At 37.0% G+C, this 16,274-nt stretch overlaps 2 protein-coding genes across 2 annotated transcripts in view; both read left to right on the plus strand.

Annotated features, from left to right (window-relative positions):
* The first annotated feature begins 914 nt into the window (after positions 1-914).
* On the plus strand, positions 915-11,716 carry LOC115920416 (scavenger receptor cysteine-rich domain superfamily protein-like). The gene is made up of 9 exons (XM_030976180.1): positions 915-1,077; positions 4,504-4,676; positions 5,298-5,457; positions 6,376-6,545; positions 7,674-7,827; positions 8,977-9,137; positions 9,669-9,816; positions 10,812-10,978; positions 11,699-11,716. Exons 1-9 carry the CDS (start codon positions 915-917, stop codon positions 11,714-11,716), a joined length of 1,314 nt encoding a protein of 437 aa, XP_030832040.1.
* A 2,277-nt stretch (positions 11,717-13,993) lies between these two features.
* Positions 13,994-16,274, plus strand: part of LOC115920417 (deleted in malignant brain tumors 1 protein-like) — a 35,480-nt gene continuing 33,199 nt past the window's right edge. The window contains exons 1-3 of the mRNA XM_030976181.1: positions 13,994-14,008; positions 15,146-15,305; positions 15,924-16,093. Of these exons, the coding sequence (XP_030832041.1) occupies positions 13,994-14,008; positions 15,146-15,305; positions 15,924-16,093 (345 nt within the window). The remainder of the gene's footprint in view (positions 14,009-15,145; positions 15,306-15,923; positions 16,094-16,274) is intronic.

Below are 16,274 nucleotides of genomic sequence, written 5' to 3' on the forward strand. Positions count from 1 at the left end.
GAAATAATCCTTCAACAAACATGATAAAACCAAACTTACAGATTCTTCTTGTATGAAGTAAATGTGTCATTTTGTTGGTAGATGATACTCAATGCAGTCAGAAGCTCTTTATGATAATCAATATTTACGGCGGACTGTTCAACATTTTCTATAATCATTTAGTGCTCTCAATATTATTCATCTATGCAATGCATTGACTCTCTGACTTAGCCCTACTTCCAAGCGTCTTTCTAGTATCTTGTTGTTCATAAAGATTAATAAAAAAAAGTTTAACAGCTATCTGTGTGAGGTGTACACTATACAGGTAGGGTTGTTTAATAGACTAAGCATTTGGATCCGACACCGACGGTTAAATGCGAGGGGACAGTGTCTAGTTTTGACACCGCTAAAGCTTTCCAAAGCCAATTATATTTCATGTAGACCTACATAATGTTTTACTCTTTTAAAGCACACAGTTTGCTTGATTTGAACTGAAATTAATTATTCCAACCATTCTCAGGCAAAGCGGATTATAAAGCCTAGAAAAGCGGGCAGCACGCTTCACGGTTCCCGCTCTCATTTTTTTCTTCACCTAACCAGAATCCTGACCCGATTATTGCACAATGCAGGCGAAACCGCCTCGAGACTTTTTGTTCTTGCTTGTCAGAAATGTTATGCCTTGTGCCCCCCCCCCCCCCCCCCCCCCCCCCCTCTCGGCCGCCTCTCCACTACCTCCGCACCTGGAGAATTTGCCTCTGTAACTAATTCTGGCATAGCCTCAAGGCCCAGCTGGCTCATAACGCCTTATGGATCTATCTCTATGATCGATAGATCGATCCGCGATATATTGATCAACTATTTAGATATCGATCACTGATTTCGGTCTTTATGCATGGCCGACGACGCAGCGCAGAGATCTAAAATTGAAAGCGAAAATGACCAAATGCACAGCTGGAATCAATTTTAGTGGTGCAAGGGTATGGGAGAGGCTTCATTTCGTGTATCCAGTTTTGTTTAAGGTCGTCTTGATGGTCCTCTTCTGGCTTGTTTACTTTGCTATCATTATCAACACCGGTGGGGTCGGAGCAGTTCCACTGTGTGAGTGAACTAAAGACAAGTTGACAGTAAGACAGTCAGTAGGCAATCAACAACCAATCAACAATGACAGTCAATGATAATTCAATTGGTAATTTATTATTATAGGTTTAGATATAGGCCTAACAGTTAGTGCGTAACAGGAAACTTGGTTTCGAATAGTACTAGTAATTTAAAGAAGTTTACATGAATAAGACCCTTGTGTTGTGACCATGATTTATATGACCGGAAGTTTCAACAGGATCACCTCACACTTCCGTCTAGGCCTAACAAGTTAGGCCTGATGACGACTGTGATCCATGTATAGTGGCAGCTACGCTACTCCCACTTGATCCTGTTCTGCCCTAGGCCTATTCTAGAACTACTGTCTATTACTAGATCTAGTACTTTACTCTATGTTTATAAAATGCACTTATCGCGATTGACGGCTATCATCAGTATCAGTCCATTGCCTTGATGTTAGCTTTACGCCTTTAGTAGGGTGTCTGATCGCGCACCCGATGTTGTGTGCTAAAATTCTTCCCATAGAGATTACACGCATCCCTATGCAGCCTACGTGCATTGCGCGACCATGCAAAAAAAGTCAATTTTTTTTTTTCAAATCGAGATTCAAACCTTTATCAGTTGTGATCCTGAAGGTGATAATCAATGAATGAGGTGTCATATGAAAGAGCAGGTGAATTCCAATATTTCCAAAGGGGCGTAGCCCCCGAAATTCTAAAAATATCTTGGTCAAAACAGCAATTTAAACATTGTGTCCTGGCTAACTCTGAGGTTTGTCACTTTTGAGATATGACGCCCCGATCGATAAGAAGTCCCAGTCCTAAGGAACAATTCTATGTGATTATATTTTCGCTAGCCCCCAGGGATCACAACTGATAACAGTTTAAAAATACCCTTCTCGCTATTTGGTGGATCAGCTAATTAGGAGGCGTGCGCTCCGCTCAGTCCAAACCATGGTTACATCGCGTAACATCTCCGCGCACGAACGAAACCCCAAATTCAATTACACATTATAGTGACTGAAATTATGGTTGGCAATTCCCTCGATAAACCCGGAAGTGAATACACGTTATAGTCAATGGCAATATCGCGGAGACAACGTGCGTTGTCTCCGCGATATTGCCATTGACTATAACGTGCATTCACTTCCGGGTTTATTGTGCGACGAACGCCAACCATACTAGTCAATCGCACATGTCGCGGAGACAGCGTAGCTCAAGCTGCAAGTCGCGGATTGGCTTAGCAGCATGCGTACGATATGCATACGCTTGCATATCGCGCGATACAGCTGTTTGGCTAAATTTAGCAAAACAGCATCACTCTGCGTGGACGTCTTTTTCGTCGATTTTGACCAAAATGATATGAATATACCAGCGTGTTGGAGGGGCTGTAACTTTTGATAGAAACATCGGTGAGACTTGAAATTTGAAATGTATTATTCTGATAACATTTTTTATTCAAATATCAAACAAAAATGGTGAAAAACGATCCCAAATTGAAAATTGAAAAATCGTTCAGACACCCTACCTTTAGACCTACTCTTGAACAAGAGTCTTGTGCTACTGTGTCCAGTTTAGTTAGACTCTACAGTGCGTCCCAGAAAAAACGAAACCGGGAACTTTCTATCGATGTTTTATCATAACATCACAATGATAATTGATAAATGACACATGTTTGTAAAGCTTAGATTCCCCTCGTTCATTTATATGAATATGAATATGAATATGATGCATATTTTACGCATGAGTGATTAAAATTCATTTGAAGAGAGGAAACCATAAAGTCATTTGGCGGACGGTATCTGAATTTCAAAGGGAAAATCACATTTCTAGAAACTTCAGTTTCTGCCCTTTCATATGACACCTCAACCAGGAAAAATGAGCAAGGAATAACAAAGTTCTGTTTATTTAAAGTAGTGCTTGCATTTCCATAATTGGACTAGGCCTAACCGAATTCGTTTTCACTGGCTGCCTGCCGTAGCAATAAACGGAATCGACAAAAGACCTAACTCCTTTTCGTTGAAGATCAGCCATAGTCAAAGAATTCATGCACGGCTGGTTGAGGTGTCATATGAAAGGGCATCATGTGAGTTGCATCAAATGAAAGAAGAGGATTTAAGCTTTCAAAATATGTGTAATTTATCAATATTATGACTAGGTCTAAGTTATGATAAAACCCGGGGATAAAACATCGAGAATTCTCGGTTTCGTTTTTTCTGGGACGCACTGTATAATAGAGTCGCCCTTAGGATCGCTGATTTCCGAAACAATGGAGGGAGAGTAAGATGATGATGATGATGATGGTAAATTAAAAATATTTCGGAACGGACGCAAATGACTGAAAAAATGTGGCGATCTTTTGTTAATATTTTCATAATTTCACACCCAATTCCAGAGAAAATCTCGTTTTTGTGTTGATTTATGTTCCTCTTTCGATTGGAGATGTCAGATTTCCGAAATCTCACCATTTTTTTGAGATAACGAACTTTAATAGGAGTTATTGTCACACTACCATTGTTTATTTGTAGTAGTAGGCCTAGGATCTAGTACATGGTACTGCCTAGTCCGACTCCGAGTCCTAGTAAAGTAGTTGATTCTAGTAGTACTATAGTACTATAGTAGATAGGCTAGATCTATCGTCTATATCTAGCCTCTAGGCCTATATTTGTATAGATCTAAGCTAACTGATACATCTAGATTATAATCCTTCCTCATCCACCATTTAAGTGCCATTTATAAAAAATGGATGTAAAATAATGCAAAGTCAAAGTCAAAGATTAGATCAAGGTTTAGGATAAAACCTGGGGAGTGTCTTACAATTAATATTAAAGTATGAATGATGTCTAACTGAAGGCCTACTGAGGATACTCTCACTTGTCTAACTGTTACTTTTAATGTTCGTGCTAGGTCTAGGGTAGGGTTTAATCTATGATCTAGTCTTTATATTCTGCTACAGGCTTGTACTACTACTACTAGTCTTTCTGCTTGGAGGAGTTTAAGAAAAACTTCGACCGGGACGTAGACCCCTGATCTAGACTATTCTAATTTCTAAATATATTTAGTATGTTGACGCTCTATACTCCAAAGAGGGGAATTCTGTGAAGCCAGACGTAGTCTCAACGGAACATATCCCCGTTCGAAATAGTCTGATTTTTTCGGTTTTAACCTTTTTAGGTCTTATCAGAAATTAGCTTATAACTGCATGTACATGTACTTTTACTCTAACTAAAAGTTACACCTAAACCTATCTAACCTTGATCTAGATGTAGACTTTTTGTCTACACTATCATTAAAATATATATCAAGATCTAACGTCAAGAAATTTACAAAATGTTTTGTAAAGTGTTTTTTTTATAATTATTTGTGTAGACTATCATATCATAATTCAAAGTCCTTTAACACAACCACTTTATCCATTTAATGCTAGATAACGATGGTGATGTTCGACTTGAAGGCGGGACAACCTCTTTGGAAGGCCGGGTAGAGGTCTACTATCAAGGATCATGGGGAACAGTTTGTGATGATTACTGGGACGATCAAAATGCAATGGTTGTCTGTAATCAAGTGATGCCAGGTTATCACGGAGTCCATTTTGGGAGGGTGAGTTGACTTCATTATTTTGGACTGACTTTATTCATCATGTATTTGATGAAGGTTTATGCTCGAATAATCATTTCACATTTGTATTACCCAAAGGATGTATGTCGAGAACGAATTTCCAGACCATTATGTTGTTTTGTATAGGTAGAAGTTCGATTTGATGGCTTACAAATACAAACACAAACATACCAATGCCAAAATTGATAATCATTTAATAAACTTACAAATAGAAACCGGAAAACATAGATCTCTCATCCTCGAATTTTTTGTCATGATTTTGATACGGGAAAAGTTGGAGATGAATTTCGCCATTACAATGACCGACTAAAAGAAACGGTGCTGAAAAGAATGCATTTCTAATACTAGAATGGTTGAGATATTCGACTCTGTAAATTAATGTAATAATGTCTCGTAGAATAACACCATTAATTTGAGTATATCTAATTTGTCTTGCTATTATGTTATATGATTGCTATTTTTGTATCTGTATATATTTGTATGGATTTCTTACCGATGTCTGTGTGAAGTATATTGCATTCTTGTTCAATAATGATCAAAATACGAAGTGTTAGTAGTACTACAACGACTTCAATGAACTGGGTGTTACTTTCAATTTATTAGGCTTACTTTGGTGAGGGACTTAATATCGACATCCTTCTCGACGACGTACGATGTTTAGGAACAGAGTCAAGCTTACTAAACTGCTCTCATGTCGGGATGTACAGTCATAATTGCATACACATGGAAGACGCTGGCGTGAGATGTTATCCACCATCAAGTGGTGAGGAGAATACATACATATATAGATTCATTCATTTATTTATTTAAAGCATTGTAAAATCCCCATCTAACTTCTACTTTTAGACTAGTTTACCAAGAGGCCGTGTAACAAAACCAACAAAAAACAAGTATATCTAAACAATACTAAGCTTTACAAAAAATGCACCGACGGCGAGTATAACCGAAAGTGCACGCTCAATAACGTAGTCGTTTAATCGATTATTTATTGAATATCATGTGCCCCCCAAAACTCCAATCAAATGACAAGGATCTACTTAGCTGTTCTATAATAAAATATATTTTAAACAATGATAAACAAAAGAGAGAAAAAAAATTGTATGTTCTGTGAGGTATTATGCCATTGAAATCTCCTACACAACCACCCAATTTTCTTCTTTCTTTCTCATAGAAAAGACGATGAAATTGAGAGTACATTTTGTTGTTCAGCAATTTACAGCGAATCTTTCCTTTACAAGTGAAATGTTTTAAATACCCAACTCGAATGCAAATGTTCCATTATCCAAACCTATACAAACTTGAGTGTGATTTTAGTTCAAAGGATATAAACCCGTAAATTGAAAATAGATTTCTCAATCAGCATAGAGTAAATACTGAGGCTAATAGGTTTCCACAGAGAAAAAAGTTAAATGAAAAGAAGTCATACAAAAGTTATACACATTTTCTGGTATGACTTGTTTTGTGAGAGGTAGATGCGTGTTATAATTATTATAGTCATCATTATTATTATTATTATCAACCATAGTGTGAAACAAATTATGACGCAGGCTATGTCTGTTTTAAGCTTTTGTCCTAATCGGACTTTTTTCCCACAAATTTGATCTGCTCAGATCATCCATGGCAGTTATTAAGTTTTTAAATTAATGACAGTCGTTCTGTACAAACCATTATGTACATGTAGATGGAGCTCTACGGCTGGTAGGTGGTGGAGGAATGTCGTACATGGGACGGGTTGAAATCTTCCATGACAGACAATGGGGAACGGTTTGCGATGATTCCTGGGATCTAAACGATGCCACCGTGGTATGCCGACAGCTCGGGTATACAGGAGCTAGAGATGCACCGCATAGGGTAAGTGTTTAAAGGGTTGAGCAGTTGATGGGATTGTCACCAAGGCGGCGCTGCCTGGAATGTTCACTCCAGTGCTAAGTATGTCGCAGTCCTCTTCTTTTCCTCTCTTCTTTTCTCTGTCTCCAAGCTCTCTATCCTTCTCTCCTCTTTGCCTATCCCTTTCTTCCTTTCTTCTATTTATGATGCATATGTATTTGTGTGTATTCGGTCATACCCATTACAAGCTCTGCTTATCGGGTTTCGCGCCTTCTTCCTTGTAATACAAGTTCGTTAAATATATTTATGTTCCTACGTATAAATTGTATTGTTTGAACAGATGTAAAATATAGTATGTTGTCAAATTGAATGGAAGAAAATAAATGTTCATTTGAATTGAATTGAATTAGTGATAATCATGATGGATATTTCATGGCGCACTTATCCACCACGCAAGGTACTCAAGGCGCAAGGCACTCTTATATTAACCCGTCTCTAGTGAGGCTACCGTTTTTGGTACTCACAGCATTGTAAGAATTTCTCCTTACCGCGGCCGGTTAACCCCTAGTTGGAGACAAATGTAAAATGGCAAATTTAGATTAATGTTTTGCCAACGGACGCTATTGACGCGCCGGGGCTCGAACCCACAACCTTCAAATATCCAGTCAAGTATTTAAACTACTCGACTACGACACCTTTATCTTCATAATAATATATTGCGAGTAGTAAATTGTCCAAGCCTTTTGGACGGTCATGTGGGTATATATGGATTGTGATATAAATGTTGATCAGTCCAAGGGCGATTCATTGTTTTAAATTTAGAAAATCTATGTGAAATCCAGATTGATCATCCTTGTATGACCGGGGTTTTCCCGTCTGATATTACCTGTGCGGATTAACAAGTAAATATTTATGCTCTATTAATATGTAAAAAAAATGGCAAGTGTTAAGTACTCAAACCGAGGTCGAATTATGAATACTTTTATTTCGTTTTTGTTTATTAATACATTTTAAACTAAGATCTCCTTTGTCAATTTACATGTTATTGCGATAAAGTATTTTTAAAAAGGGTAAGTTTAATATATGACAGTGTTTATTGTTGGTAACTGCATGTTTCCCTTTTAATTTCTTTACCGCTTTTCTCCTAACCAGGCCTATTTCGGTGCAGGAACTGGTGCTATCTTTCTAGACGACCTGTATTGTAGAGGCGATGAGTCGAGGCTGATCGACTGTCATGGAGCTCATTTTTATCAACATAACTGCGTTCATTATGAGGACGCTAGTGTCATTTGTATTCCGCCGATGGGTACGTTAATAGCTTGAACATGGCAACCTAACATCTATAATAAATTCACATGGAATCACTCATTTCAAAGTGTCCTACTTGATCAAAAACTCCATAACTTTGATTTCAATGAAATATTAACGTTTATGAGTGGTAGTTTCAGTTCAGTTTAGTTCATTTTCAAATTTCAAACGTCATTTTCCAATTTTCAAAATAATAACAATATTGCATAGACGTATTGGTAAACATAAATACATATAATATATCAAATCATTTTGGTTTGCTTGAAGTTACTTGTAATTGGAATTATAGAGAATACAAAGGAGCCTAAGGTAAAAGAAGGCTTCCAGTGATAAAAGCATAGACGGCATCACGGAGACGGGGTAAAGATCGGGAGAGGAGGTGGGAAAAGGAAACGTTGGGCAGATTTCAAATGCAGGTTACACACAAGATGTTATTTCAATTATGTAATTACCTGCGATAATCAAGCCTATGAAGGTTGTTAAAAGCATTATTAGCACTTTTCATTTGCATTCACTTTTTTATGATGTCACACTCAAATGACGCGTCTCGATGAATTCCATTTTGATTTTTAAAGGCCGCACTGTTCACTTACACCAAGACCAATAACGCCTTGATATATTTATGTTACACCATTTGAAACGTATTGAACTGGTATTTTATAAAAATCTACCCACCTGACCTGAATTTGATGCAGTTCTTTAGACACATTTATGTAGTAATAATAAAACAATAACAACATTTCATTTATAAAGTGCCTTTGCATTAAATACAATGCGAATACAACATAAATACTTCCAAACAAAAGTAGAACATTATCGTACGAAGTTTACATTAATTAGAATCAAAGATAAGTAGCAAGAGAAATTTAAAAAGATGTTTCTTTAGACACTTCTTGAAAGCTGCGAGAGTATGGCAATGTTTTAAAACACGGTGATAAGTAGTTATGAGTAAGAATGTATTATGTTGACACCAAATAATTAGAAACGATAAATTCGGAATGAATATATTGTCGATTACTAGTATATCATATTGTGAAGAGTTGCAACCAAACGACCCATATACATTATTTTCAAATAGACTGTGGTCTATGACTTGTAAATTTTTTGTAATTTAAACATCCAATCATAATCCTATTGCCCGATCTAGACGGTGATGTACGACTTGTAAATGGGACATTGCGTGAAGGTGACGTAGAGATCTACAATGACGGAGTATGGTGGTCCCTATGTGCTTCTGATTGGGATTCTGAGGATGCTACCGTTGCTTGCAGACAACTAGGCTTCTCCCATTTTCAATGGCATGGTGCAGTGAGTTATATCAAAACAGGATTTCACACAAAGTTAATTTGGAGAAAAAAATAAATGTCTTCTTCTCGTTCTTCTTCTTTTTGCTTCGCCTCCTTCTACTCCTTTTTTTTTTTAGGAGTTGGATTTGTTGGCGGTAGTCATGAATTACCTTGTACTTGATGCTCAGTGTGCCTCGTTTTGCTTGAAGAGAGCACATATTGCATTGTACAAACGGGACAATTTAACGAAGAGCAAGGAAATTATTTTATAAACAATAGCATTGTGTATCAGTAAAGCTCCTTTTTGTACAGCTACATGTACGTTTATTTGTAATGAAGGATCTTACAAAAGCAAGGATGACAAATTATGACAATGATTAACATGTAGTGAACATTTATAGAACGAAAGGAGGAATAATATTTACTTAGACATGGAAGCTGTAGATCGACCCCATTTCAATAAAGTAAACCTTCCCTAAATATAATAAACATGCATTTACATTTCCCTTTAGTACATGTATGTTTGCTCTATTATATATTTATATGATACCAGAGCAATCATGGAAGTGGTGGAGGTCAAATGATCAGTACCTACTTTGACTGTGAAGGTGACGAGACTTCGTTAACTCAATGTGAAGTGGTGCATGATCACAGCGTATGTGATACTGGACAAGCTACACTTTCTTGCCATGCGCCGGATGGTAAGAAGTTGAAGGAATTATCGATGAAATACATGTATCTTTGTATCTTGAGCAGGGATACCAATTTTCAGGCCTTTCAGTATGTTCAGGCTTAAGTTTCAGGCATTTCGACTTTTTTCAGGAAGTATTGGTATAGTGGTTTATTCACTTGACTTACAATCCGAAGGTTCGAATCCCAGACCGGACTATATAAATTAAAACATCAGTTTACATTTGCCACTCTCCACTTTCCAGCACGTTGTAAAAGGTTACTAAAAAATGGCAATTACTGGGTAATGATGATTGCAGGACCCGCAGGAAAAGCAGTATTAATACTGTTGAGGCTACCCTAGGTATATAACACCAAATATTTATCATTATACTATTGCATGGTACAGAAGATATGGAATCAAACTTGTGTGAGTTCCTTTCCAGTCTCATTGGATGAGACCAACTGGTGTCCTTCCTAAATGCCTAAACAAAATTACTCTAGGGACAAGCAAAGAATAAAATATGAGTTACAGACCCCCCCCCCAAAAAAAACAAAAAAAACAAAACAAAACAAACAAAACAAAAAAACAAACAAAACAAACAAAAAAAAAACAAAAAAAAAGACACATAATGATACAAAAGGAAATTTATTTAGGAAACCCATCTACATTTTTGCCAATAAGCCAGTTTTTAAATAGCTTCGGTACGCATGACCCCAACAAATCAACAGATTTTTTATACGATGGATACGTCCCTCTTGTGCATTTTAGAATAATCACCGCCGAAGTGATGGAGGTTCTTCATGAATACCTTTTGTTTGCTTCTTAAGAAGAATACTTCCACCTGTATATCAGATAAATGTATACTGGCTACATAACTTTCATGAGCACAATACCAGTATTCGTCTCGAAGAGTTTTACAATTTTGGAACAAATGACTTTTATCTGCCTATGCGCAGATAGTATTTACGAAATTGCTTATTGGGGATTAGTTGAACAATGATTGTTCTCCTTTTGTATTTTAAGATGGTGATATAAGACTACAAGGTGGTGCTGTGTTTAATGAAGGGCGAGTTGAAGTTTATTATCGGGGGCAGTGGGGAACAGTTTGTGATGATAGTTGGGATCAACAAGATGCCATTGTAGCTTGCACACAACTAGGATTCCCTGGAGCTGTCCAAGCCTTGAGAATGGTGAGTGCTTTTAAATGAAGGGTATTCTACAGACACCTTTTCAGATAAATACATGTATACTGCCATCTGCACCTCACAATGTCCCGATGTGTCGACAGCCACGTCCAACACTGCCTCAATTACTGGTAACGCGCGCGTGATGATGCTTTGGTACAGGAACTGGGAATCGCTCTATTTACGCCTTCATCAAAAGATGGCGCAATTGAAAATACATAACAGCAGTGGAAGCAAAGTCGGTATTAAAATACCCTGCCTTTAACATCTATCATGAGGAATTAAGCGGTAATTACAAGTATTGGTGCTTTTTTGTATATCAGTGAAGATCGTTTGCAGATCATATACGACCTCAAATGTTGGGAGATACAGGAATATCTATGTATATCCTATTCTCGTATACCGCGTACACTTCGTATCCGGACACCTACTCCCAGGACAACCATCCCCGGATAACCACCCCTAGGATAAGGGTAGTTGTCCTATGGGGTAGTTGTCCTAGAGGGTGGTTATCTTAGGGGTGGTTATCCAGAGGGTGGTTAACCAGGGGGTAGGCGTCCTATAACCCATACACTTATCGCACAGTACAATTATGAACTCTCTCTCTAATCGCACTAATTTTTCACGACGTAATGAGGCCGATAAAGGGAATGTATGAGGGCCTAGTACAATTTAATCTCTGAGTAGTTGAAAGGAGTTTGAATAATCGTTTTTGTCTCATATCAGAATGCCTTTGTTGAATGAGATTTGAGATTTGGCAAGTAACATGTTCTTCCCTAGGTAGGGATTACTTGCTTTTCCACAGATAGATAATACCAAAATTCAAATCTGGTTTATAGTTTCAAAAAATGAAATAGTTTCCTCTCTCAATCTCATTTTGATTACATTGAGCAGGCTTTCTTTGGCCAGGGAGGAGGCAGTATTCATCTGAATGAGTTACAATGTAGTGGATCAGAGACTCGTTTAGCTGATTGTCCACACCAACCATGGACTCGAAATTATTGCTCGCATTATCAAGACGCTAGCGTCATATGCCAAAATCATGACGGTAAGTTTCAATCTTTCCATCCCTATCATACAATCTTGAGTTTAACACCCAGGTACCTTTCCTGCATTCATGGCATACATATTACAGGAAGGATATACTATTTTACTCTGTTTATTCCCTCATATGGTTAAATGGGGCATATATTCTTTTCTATATTGATGAAAAAAGAGAACCGTTTCAAACAAAATAATCATCGTTTAGTATACTTGTATAAAAATATATTGTATAGAGTGATTAGATTATCAATATGCGTTCGCCATAATTATGGATGTTGAAGACAAGACATAAGATTTCATGAAAAGTTGACTCCTATCACAGCCAAAAATCCTTAAAGTTCCGTTGGTAGTTACCCCGGGTAGTTACTCATTATTAATATTTTTTTTTGGTGGGGGGGGGGAACATATCTTTTATTATCTTATATCTTGCTGACATGACATTTTGAACTGATGTGCTGCCATGTTATTTCAAATGTTGCATGGTATTTCATGATTGTTCCAAACTATAAGAGACGAGCGAATTTACTCACTTTGGGCAGTGGAAAACTGAGGTATTTAAAAAAAAATAATAATAATGACGCAAAGTGTAATACGCTTTAAATTGTAAATTGTAATAATAAATGAGCCTCGGAATAGAATTTCTAGATAGATGGCGCTATAGAAATGCCTATTATTATTATTATTGTTATTACATGGAGCTAAGTGAATACCCGTATGACTTGAGTCGTACACAGTTACCATTCGTTATTGTTATTATTATATATTTTTTTCCGGCAGTGTATTGGATCATATCTGACTCTAATTGCATTAACAAATCCCTTTGAAACGCGATTAATTGGTTGCAGATAATTCTCTTTTCTTTCACAGTTGGTAACATTCGATTGGTAGATGGAGGCAATGCCCAAGAAGGCCGTGTAGAGATCTGGATAGATGATGGTCGAGGTTGGATGACATTCTGTGATCAGGGATGGGATGATAACGAAGGTGAAGTGGTGTGCAGACAGATGGGTTATGAAGGACTCGTCCAAGTTACGCATAATGTATGTTTATGTCTTTCTCAATTCACATCTATTTGTCTCTCTTCTGTTCCATTTAAAAAATTTCCAAGATCGGTTGAATTTTTTTAGACCCCTTTTTTTTACTCGATCGATTACATGTATGTGCCCCCCCCCCCCAAACATCAAACTCTGGCTATGTGCCTGACGATGACATCTCACAAATTGATGAAGTGGTCGTGGTAGTGCAATTTAAAATAGCTATTCAGTAATCAAACGCAATTAATGGCCGTAATTATTTGCATAATGTTTCGATTGTTGAGAAAGAAAACGATTTGTAACTTTTCATCTTTATCTTTAGCTTAGTCGTACATGTATTCCTTCTGCATCTCATTGGATTGAGTGCGTCTATCAAGTAGCCCCTCCCCAAATAATGAATACTAAATATAGGCTTATACCTCTGAGAAGCTAAGATAAATAAAATTTAAATGGGAGTTCTTCACTTTTTAGTCCACATGCATTCGATGAGTCTAAAGTATATTCATATGTGCTATGTTCTTTGAAATCATCTTATTTTTTTAGAGATATAACGAAAATTTACTTCAAACAAACTCACTCACAGAATCTTTTCCGGATGCATTTGCTGCATCCCCAGACATCTTAGTGTTTTTTTTTTTTTTTTACTGAATGTCTGAATAAATACAAATACAAATACATCATGATGTTTCCCATACAGAGTTCCTATGGTGGAGGAACAGGTGATGTGTTTGCAAGCAATGTAGGATGTACTGGTCTAGAAGATGCGCTCCTTAGCTGTTCTTATGATGAACATTCGATCTGCACACACTCGGATGATGCAGGGGCTATATGTGCTCCGCCAGGTCGGTATATCACAAAAGACATCGGTGTTATATGAATTATTTTAATAAAATAATCATCACAGGATAATGCAGACAAGAAGATAATAGGAAGAGTGTAAGTGATGGGGAAGACGAAGGTCAGAAAGGAGAAGAAGAAAGATGAGAAGAATGTGATGGTGATGAAGAAGAAGAAGACTGACACTCTTTTCACACTTGTTTTGCTTAAGATGTAGAGAGAGATTTCTAACAAACGGGGAAGGGGATAATAACATAATCACTGTGGTATATAAAAGACAGCGAAAGGGAGGTGGATTAGATATAGAATAAAAAAAAGGAAGTTCGGTTAATAATACTCTCTTGCTTAACTGCAATTTGGCCACGTATTGATAATATATCAAGAAACAAGAATTACGAACTGCTGAGATTTCCCATAGTGTTCAAAATTAAAAAATTAAAGAAAATGCTTTAGATATCACTAAGAATATGATAAAATGAATTTAACATCACAATCGATATCAGCGAGCTACTTTCCCTTTTATAACTATTATATTAAAATCTAAGTTCTATATTTCCTTATTCTTCTCTTACATCGTTCTTTCCTGTGTCTTCATACCCGCTCTCCCAATTTTTCCTTCTCCCTCATCTATTCAAAATTCGTTTCTTTGATATTCATTCTGATTGTATCCTATGTGTTTAGATGGTGAGGTTAGATTAGTAGATGGTGATGATGCATATAGCGGACGTGTTGAGATCTTTCATGAGTACAGTTGGTGGACTGTATGTGGACATTGGACTGATGACGAGGCGAGAGTCTTATGCCATGAGCTAGGCTATACTGGGGTGGCATTGTCTATGGTAAATACATAGTTCATCTTGACAAGTCTGTGGTGATATAAAATAGTAGACAAATCTGTAGGTAACATTACTTTGATTTTGAGTCGGCTTTGAACAGTGAAATCCCTTTTCAAATTTCAATGAAGATAACTGAAATTATTAAGAACCCCTGGCTTGGAATTACTATTTTCTTTATACTTTTCTTACAACAGAATACATGTATTTTCAAAAATATTTCATCCAGCCAGATGTACATATACGTCTTTTATTTGCAATTGAAATAGTGATGATATGTGTTTTCTTTTATATAGAAAAATGAGAATCAGAACTGGTATCATTGATTAATTTATTAAAAGTAATTTTCCTTGCTTCGCTTCAATCATACTGAGATAAATTCACAAACCAAGATGTAATAAGAACCATATACTTTTATGTTTCAGCACTCGTTTGGTCCCGGTTCAGGTGATATAGTAGAGGATATACAATGCCCAGCATTCTCGGCAACGCTGAGAGACTGCAATGTCGGTTCGAACTTTGAAAACACTGTGGGCTGCTCTCATAATGATGACGTGGGCGTTGTGTGTGATGGAACGAAATTCGGTACCTTCTTTCATACTGTATTATGTTGATAGTGTTTGCTGTAGTTTTTATTTTATTGTCAACGTTTATCTTTAAAGCTTGTCTTGAGTTAGCCTTAAAAAAATATCTGACTTTCAAGTTGTCTGAACTTTATCAATGACTATTCTATATCATGTTCGCATTGTCTCCCTCGGTGTTGTTTTAGTAAATATGTACCCAGCTGTAAAGCATTTTTAAATTTTTGTTATAGCTGTGGACTTCGGTTTTTATTAGCTCCCAGCTGAAGGAAAAAACACAAGTTCCCGCGGTAATGGGAAAACCTGGAAAGTCATGAAAAACATTTTTTCTGGAAAGTCATGGAAAGTCATTGAAAATAAAGGAAAAAGATATCCCACTGTCATGGAAATTGTTAGGGGATGTGGAGGCCGACACAAACATGATATAATAGAATATATTATCACTCCATGGTATACATACACTGCTTGGATGCCTCAACCCATCCAAAAAATTAAAAATGGGTCAATTTTCTTGTCAAATTTCTGTTGGTTCTGTTTCGTTATCAATTTTTTTTGTGTGGGGCATTGTTTGATATTTGACATGTTTATCTAAATCCTAATCTTGTCATATCCGTATAATCAGTGAGTGGAGCTGTTCGTCTGGTGAATGGTAATGTCCCGTATGCAGGCAGAGTAGAGATGTTTACAGGAGAGCGCTGGGGATCCGTATGTGATGTAGCCTGGGATATTGAAGATGCTCATGTAGTCTGCAGACAAGTCGGATTTAAACGCGCCACCTACGCTAAGAAAGGGGTAAATTAATGTCACATCCATGTGGTTCCTTACACTTGGTTTACCAGATAATAAAGACACACACACATACGCACACACACTCATATATATATATATATATATATAATTATTATCATACTTGCCTACATGTTAGGCGCAATGAAATCTATCCCGCCTCACTTGAAATGTTTGATTTGTCAAC

This window comes from Strongylocentrotus purpuratus, unplaced genomic scaffold (assembly GCF_000002235.5).
Source record: "Strongylocentrotus purpuratus isolate Spur 01 unplaced genomic scaffold, Spur_5.0 spur5_scaffold_8, whole genome shotgun sequence".
Classification (NCBI taxonomy): domain Eukaryota; kingdom Metazoa; phylum Echinodermata; class Echinoidea; order Camarodonta; family Strongylocentrotidae; genus Strongylocentrotus; species Strongylocentrotus purpuratus.